Genomic DNA, 7960 nt, shown 5'->3' with positions numbered 1-7960 from the left:
AAACCAATCATTATATTTTCCCTCAAACCTTTTTTTTTTTTTCCAATACAACAGCGCCTCACACACACACACACACGACCGGTGTGGATGCAGCCAACAAAATCAAAAATATGGTTCTTCTAGAAAAAACCTTCGAAATGATGAGCCACATAGGAGGCAATCCGTTAGTAGCATTGTTCACCTCCCAATAGATATGAGTAGCCTAGAAGGAGTCACTCTCTCAAGAGTCTGCATATATTATGAAACAATATTATCCCACCAGCAGCGCTACGCTGACCCCAAATCCACTCGGTCACCGTATTCGAGTCCCCCTCGAGAAAAAGTTGGTCTGCATTCAGAACAAGCCTCGCATAGATGATGCCCTCCTATGGGACTTTAAGCTCAGCACTAATGACAAAAGTATCGAAAATCTGCCAGCCCTCAGCCGCTCTCAAACTTTCCATCCAGTACACAAAAAGGTGAGTTCCTCCTGCTTATTCCTCCAACCGAACACCAAAAAACACTAATTCCTAGAATAAATCCATCCCTTCTATGGTACCCGGGATAATTTTTTTCCTATCTCCAAAGTTTTTCCATAAGTAAACACAATCCTAGCGTTTTGTTTTGTCTGATTTCACTTGTAGGCATAAAAGCTTAGCCCTTGGTCCTGCTCCCTACCTCTAAGGGCTCATTTGGTTTGCGGGAAACATTTTTTTTTCTATGAATATGATTCTTGAAAGAAGATTTCTACAAAGAGAATATTTGGAAATATACTTTTGGCATGTTTGGTTAAACATGGAAAAGTGACAAATTTACAGAGTGCTTATATTTAGTTGACCATCCACTTTCCTAGAAAAGTTATGTGTAATTCCTATTATACCCTTAATAAAAATTAGGTTTTTAATGCCTCTTTAATACTGAAGGGTCTTTTTGGCCAAAAAAAAATAAAGATGGAGTAATTCCCACCTCATGGAAAAGTTACCCATGTTTCTCATTGAAAATATTTTTTCATGAAATGTGGAAATCATATTTCCATGGGAATATAACTTTTTCATCTCTCTTTTTTGAAAATTTCAACCAAATAAGAGGCATCTCATTACTTTTTTGTTGACCATATTTTTCTCCTTTCTTTCTCCGCAAACCAAACGGGCCCTAAGAGGGAAGGATGCAAAATCTAGTTATCTTTGAACTATCATGCATCGGATCAAGTGGAGGACTTGAGTGGTGCAAACAGGACAAGAAGAATGCATACAAATTGTAAGGTAAATCTAGAGGGATGACAGGATACCTTCTATTACCAACTGCCCATGTGATCAATCAACGTAAGAGTTGTACAAACTGTCTTTAAAAGGATGTTGATGCATCCCACCGTAGGCTCATCCCATGTTGAAGTTGTCGTCGTGAGCCTAAGGTTCTACCCTCTCGAGGTAACGGAGCTTTAAGTCACTTCATATGATTGGAAACGAGCAGGATACTTAATGGTGAAGGCGATGCAGGACCATGCCCATGCGGTAGGATGGTCCCTTCTGATTTTGCACCCCTAGGTCTTAACCTTTTTGTTATGGTTGGACTGTACATAAGCTGACAATTTTATTTATTTTTAGCCTATAGAATTTGTACCATTAATCTCTTAAAACTTCTTCTGGTAAAAGATTGATGACCAAAAACTTCTTTTTTCCCTCATGCAAGTATAAAACATTAGTGCAATGCACATATGATCGTCATCGCCACCATTGTTATTATGAGAATGAGAATATTGAAAGCATTATTAATTTAAATTACTTGATTCCAACAAAAAGCTTTGAGCCAAATAAGACTGAATTTTTTTATATTATTCAGTCTAACCCAAAGAGCTAGTTAAAAAAGCGGTATGGTACTTGATATGCCTAGTTAGACAACCATGGTAAATAAGAAGCATTATTGCTTTAAATTATTTGAGCCAAACTCTTAGAAATCATTTTAAAAATTTGAACACGCCTTTTTTTTTTTCTTTGTTTGTGGGGGGAGAGGGGAAGCCATGGAATAAAATCCGTTTTTTCATTTATTTGCACCATAACTTGGCATCTAGGTTTTCTTGTACATGTCGTGCCCCTTGGATAAAATCTAAAAAGAATTAGAAAGAAAAAGACCGAAAGCTTTTATATTATTCTATCTAACTCAAAGAGCTAGTTACAGGAGAGGTATGATACTTGATAGGCCTAGTTAGACAACCGTCAACCTATCAAGTGTTGGAAAGATTAAAGAGCGAAGATAAACTCATTCAATCATTCATGCTAAACATAAATCTGTTACCTACCTAGAAGAATTGTCACAGCCCAGAACCTCACTCAAAATGGCTAGTTGAAAGGTATTATTTGGGTTTCTTGATTCTGTATAAATACCCAAGATTTATGCAGCAAATAACCGATGTGGGACTAAACACACGCCCACACGGGTCCTCACATACTCTTTCCGTTCAAGCCCTAACGTCATCGTCAGCTAAGGGTTTAAATCTATTCAAATCTAATTACAAACACCACGATTGATTCGTGGTCAGCCTCAATGGATTCATGCTGCAGTGTCCCCTAGTCTACATAGATTATGGGTCGGATTCGCTCTGATACCATTTGTCACAACCCAGAACCTCACCAAAAATAGCTAGTCGGAGGGTATTATTTGAGTTCTTTGATCCTATATAAATGTCCAAAATCTATCCAGCGAATAACCGATATGAGACTAAACACACGTCCGTCTGGATCTTCATGCGAATGATTACACATGAAGGACGGACTTGGTGGATTGGCAGAGCATGGTAAATGGGAGACTAGTAATTTATCGTAGTTCTCACTGTATTTTATTTTTTTCTTCTTTCGAGCAAGCTTCCTATACAGGGATAAGAAGCTTGTGGCTGAATTCTGTGATTGTGCCATCGATGTTGGAAAACAAAGTCTAATGCATAACTTTTATGATATTTTTCAATCCAAAATATGGAAAAAGAAAGAATAGTTGTCACCATCTAAACATAAAGATGGAAAGTTGCTTCACCGAATAAAATTAATAGCCATCGACTTGAGTGTTACAGTGACTGAACATATAACAGCAAAAAAGAAAATAAAAGAAAAGATGGAGGCAAGTTTTTGATTTAACGGTAGAATTGAGAGGAAGCTACATGGTGAAATGCCAATGTAAACAGGGACGTTTCTCATCACTTTTGAGAACGCCCGGGGAAATTTCAGTTGGCTCATCTCCACCCATCCTTCGGCCGAGAAAAGAACAGCAGCATCACTGGGCCACTCCGATCTTTATAAGCCCCTCCCCTCGAAGTTCTCACGAACTACAGAGGAAATAACAGAGAGAAACCTGAGCAAAACAAAAGAAATCCAAATCCCTTTCCATGCCCCTTCCCCCACCACTGGTCTCTGTCTTCTCCTCTGCTCGACCTCCAACCCAACTTTAGCCGTCGGTAGTGACGGACTTCTTTCTACCCACCCTCCAACCCCTGTTCTCACTCTATTAACTTCTCTTCTCCTGAGCCACCGAAAGAGAAAAAGAGATGTCTCTGAGTAGCCCTTGCTCTATTGCCTGCCCCCACGCCTCTGTGATCATGATCACCAGCTTCTTCCGTCACAAGCTATAGAAGAAGAGTTTGAAGTAGCGGGAAGTAAAAGACCTCTCAGTAGGGAGAAATCGTGGCCTTCTTATCTTAAGCTAGCTCACCAAGTAGTTCCGGAAAAATCCCTCATTTTTTTGATTTTTCTCTGTTTTGAAGGATAAAGATTGAGAGGGAGAGTAGAAGAGGACGAAAGAGAGAAAGAAGAACAGGGGAAGGAGTTGATTTAAGGTAAAGTTTTGAGAGGAATCGGAAAAATTCCTCCTTCCTTCATCTGAGCCAGTGAAAAGAGACAGAGTGAGGGAGAGAGGGGAAGAATATGGCGCGAATGAGGTGTGGGGGGCCCAGTATGGCGGTTTTGCTCCAGAACGAAGGGGTTCCCTGCAACGCTATCGAGACCCTGCTCGTTTCTGGCTCTTCTCATGCCGGATTCCTTGGTAACCATCTCGGGCTTGGTTTGAATTTTGGAATTTAGTTCGAGTGATGGTACTCTAATGTTCTGCTTCAGCTTATTCTTTTATTATTTTGTTTGATCTAATTCTAATATTATTGGGCTACCAAGCTTTTTAGATGGTTGAATTGGAGCTGGATTTGTGTGTGTGTGTGTGTGTTTTGACAATTTGCAAGAGGGTTTCTTTTGGTGCCACTGATCTTCGAATTGGAGCTTGAACTGATAAATCTATTGAGTTCTAGAGTTCACTTTATAGTTTGCTTCAGCTTATTATTTTGTTTGATCTAATTCTAATTTTATTAGGCTACCAAGCTTTTTAGATGGTTGAATTGGAGCTGGATTTTTGTGTGTGTGTGTGTGTGTGTGTGTTTTGACAATTTGCAAGAGGGTTTCTTTTGGTGCCACTGATCTTTGAATTGGAGTTCGAACTGATAAATCTATTGAGTTCTAGAGTTCACTTTATAGTTTGCTTCAGCTTATTCTTTTAATATTTTGTTTGATATAATTCTAATTTTATTGGGCTACCAAGCTTTTTAGATGGTTGAATTGGAGCTGGATTTGTGTTTTTTTTGTTTTTTTGGACAATTTGCAAGAGGGTTTCTTTTGGTGCCACTGATCTTCAAATTGAAGTTTGAACTGATAAATCTATTGAGTTCTAGAGTTCACTTTATGGTTTGTTTTTTCGTATTTCTTTGATAGTTTTGCCTAGGAAGAATTTTCCTTTACTCATCCCTCTGAAGTTTTGAGCTCCTGACTTTTTTCCCCCCAAGAACCAACCTTAGAATCATCTCTCTTACGAGTGATTCGAATTCTCATGCGATTTTGTAATCCGAGAGCTGCTGCTATTTTCAGCTTTGATGTCGAGGCCAGTTAATCTTGTTGAGAATTCATATAGTTTATACTTAAGCTGATGGATTTTTTGACATGAGCATAAGCTACAAACTACTCTGATCGGGACTTTCTTTATGTATGATCAAGACTTCAGTTTAGTATCGAAAAACTGCAATTGATCGATACCCGGATTAATTCTACTTCTTCTTTTTTGGCATTTCTTCTTTTCACCAAATATCAGGCAGCTTTTGTGATGGTCTTATCTTGGATTCAAATATTTGGATGACATTTTCTATTAATAATTGTGTATTTATGGAGCACATAATCGAATACATATCTATGGCGATCTGATATGGCGCTTTCATAATTTCTCCGTTCAAAAGGGTGTATGCAGTTACTGATTATACTGATTCTTTTTTCATCAAATTTTACAGTGATTGCGCAATAGATTTAGAAACCTTTCTTATTTCTTTTTTTCGTGAACACAGAAATTCGATCCAAGTGTTATATTTCCTCCATTATTCAAGCTGGTAGATTAAGCTATCCATGGCTGATAGTTAGAAGACATATATTGAAGTCTGAGTAAATATACTTTTTCCCCCCCCAGGCTTGAAATCCATGATGGATATTGACAATGCTCATGGGATCACAACTGAAAGATCATTTTGCCGGCCTCTTGAGTTGGAAGAAACTGGTGAAGAAAACCTGGAGGAATTTTTTCACCAGACAGAGAAGAAGAGGCGGCTAACTGCTGACCAGGTGCAGTTCCTGGAGAAGAATTTTACTCTCGAGAACAAGCTCGAACCGGAGAGGAAGATTCAGCTCGCAAAGGATCTTGGCCTTCAGCCTAGACAGGTAGCCATATGGTTTCAGAACCGCCGAGCCCGATGGAAGACAAAGCAGATGGAGAAGGATTATGAAGCACTCAAATCCAGCTATGATGTTCTCAAAGCAGATCATGAGAACCTACTTAAGGAGAAGGAGAAGCTGAAAGAAGAGGTGACCCATTTCTTGCAAAGCAAATACCTTATATTGCTTCTCTCCATTATTAAGCTGAAACCTCTAACCCTTTAGAAAATACTTTTAGATTTTGGGTGCATGGTATCTCTCACTTGGAGGACTTTGGGTGTCTAGTTCCTCTCGCCGCCTTAAGAACCTCATACAAAGCTAAACCTCTTATATTTCTTCATATAAATTTGCTTTTTAGAGTCGGCATGACTATTTTCAAGCTGTACAAAATGACAATTCATACTTCAAATCTAGTTTTAAAGATTTTTGTGCATCAGATGCTATGCAATGGTTCGCATGATCATGTTCATTTTCTCATTATTCGTTTGTTGAACTACTTCTTGGTCATTTATCTTGGACAGTTTGCTGTAAGTTTCATGCTGGTTTCAATGATGTTTTGTGAGAATTAATCCTTCATCTTATGTTTAACTAACTATTAGTTGTTTTTGTTTCTCTAGAATAGAACTTGTAAGGAAAAAAAAAAAGCCAAAGTATTCTTGTGACATGTCATTTTAGAGTTTACTTAATTATTGTCAGCGAAAAGAACAGCCCTAATCCTTGTCTCTATATTTCCTTTGCTGGCAAAACATATTCAGAAGATAAATTTTATCTTCCTGGTTACTAAGAATTTTCTCCTGAACAGGTTCTCTTTCTCACAGAAAAACTCCTTCAAAGGGAGAAGGGCGACTTACAAACATATGAAATCAAAGTTCCTCCTCCCCTGCTGCAAAAACTAGACTTTGTTTCAGTTTCTGAGGAGAAAAAGCCCGATGTGCATGTTCTGCTGTGTAAACCAGAGGATCTCAGCTCTGCAAACAGCACTGTATCAGACTCCGATAGCCCTCGCTGCACCGATGGATTACTCTCTCCACTACTGGAGCCAGCAGACACTTCGAATGTTTTCGATCAGGCTGGTCTCTCTCATGCCGATGAGGATGAGGAAATTAAAGGATGCAGCTTCCTGAAGCTTGAAGAGAACTCATGTAATTACATTTTACCTGTGGATGACCAGGCTTTCTGGTTCTAGCCTTGCTGAAATTTAGTAATTCCTAGTCTATACATGTCCATTCTGCTATTTAGTTTTTGTTTCTGTTCTTAGGTTTTTCTTATTATGATGTAATGATGAGTAAGGAGATGAATAAAGATCGTTTGGTGACAGCAAACCTTGATGGTTTCTTGGTTTTCTTCATCCTTCCCAAGCGATGATGATCTTTTATCTAAAATTTCCCTATCAATTCCTTTTGAAGCCATTTTAATTTGATGAACAAGTAGACCATTGGAACAAAACATTCGGGCGGCCATTGTTTTTTTTCTTCTTTTCTTCGTAAATATGCATATGAATTTGTTGATTGGCATGATTTGGAAGTCAAGACATGAGCTATATCATCCGATGCGGAGCTATGTTTGTGACTTCCAAGTGTCATAAATTGGTGTTGGAATATGATCACTAAATTCCCCTAGAAAGCTTACCGATATCTTGTTTCTCAGAATGGATTTAGACATACTCTTTGATCTAAAAAGTTTCTTTAGAAGGTATGCTTCTTTCAAAAGACAAGAATTTTGTTGCTGAGCAATTTGGTGGAACATGGAATCGCGTCCAAACAAGAGTGTGTTATCTTTCTGTTGCTCCCTTCGATAGCAACTCATTTGTTACTTAAGAAAGAAGGTAAAACAAATACCATCAAAATAATAGTAGTATTTGTTTTCTCCCACTAAATTATTGAGTGAAGGTAATATGAAATTATCATTTCTTAGCAAAAATACTCTCATTTATATTATATCAATTATATTATATAATTAATATTAATTATTTAATATATTTTTTAGTAATATTATATTAATATATTATAGATATATCAATATAGATATTGATAAATATTAAGTATTAATAAAAAATAACAAATATTTATTAATTATCAATAAATCCAATATAGGATTTTTATTAATAATTGATATATTTATTTATATACCAAAATATGCTAAAATCTATTTATAATAAAAAATAGTTTTTAATATATATATATAATTAACTAAAAATTATTTATTAACTCATATATATATATTAATATTTAAAATAACCAATATTAATAGCATTTATATAA

The 7960-nt window shown here is 37.0% G+C and overlaps 1 protein-coding gene across 1 annotated transcript; it reads left to right on the top strand.

The window, feature by feature from the left end:
* The first annotated feature begins 3253 nt into the window (after window positions 1-3253).
* On the top strand, window positions 3254-7016 carry LOC103695920 (homeobox-leucine zipper protein HAT5-like). Its single transcript, XM_008777367.4, has 4 exons — window positions 3254-3634; window positions 3728-4005; window positions 5458-5849; window positions 6502-7016. Exons 2-4 carry the CDS (start codon window positions 3888-3890, stop codon window positions 6883-6885), a joined length of 894 nt encoding a protein of 297 aa, XP_008775589.1. The 5' UTR covers window positions 3254-3634; window positions 3728-3887; the 3' UTR covers window positions 6886-7016.
* Window positions 7017-7960: the final 944 nt, after the last annotated feature.

The sequence above is a fragment of the Phoenix dactylifera genome, unplaced genomic scaffold (assembly GCF_009389715.1).
Source record: "Phoenix dactylifera cultivar Barhee BC4 unplaced genomic scaffold, palm_55x_up_171113_PBpolish2nd_filt_p 001792F, whole genome shotgun sequence".
Lineage (NCBI taxonomy): Eukaryota > Viridiplantae > Streptophyta > Magnoliopsida > Arecales > Arecaceae > Phoenix > Phoenix dactylifera.
The sequence above is the reverse complement of the archived record's forward strand: the minus strand, read 5'-3'. Positions and strand labels throughout refer to the sequence as shown.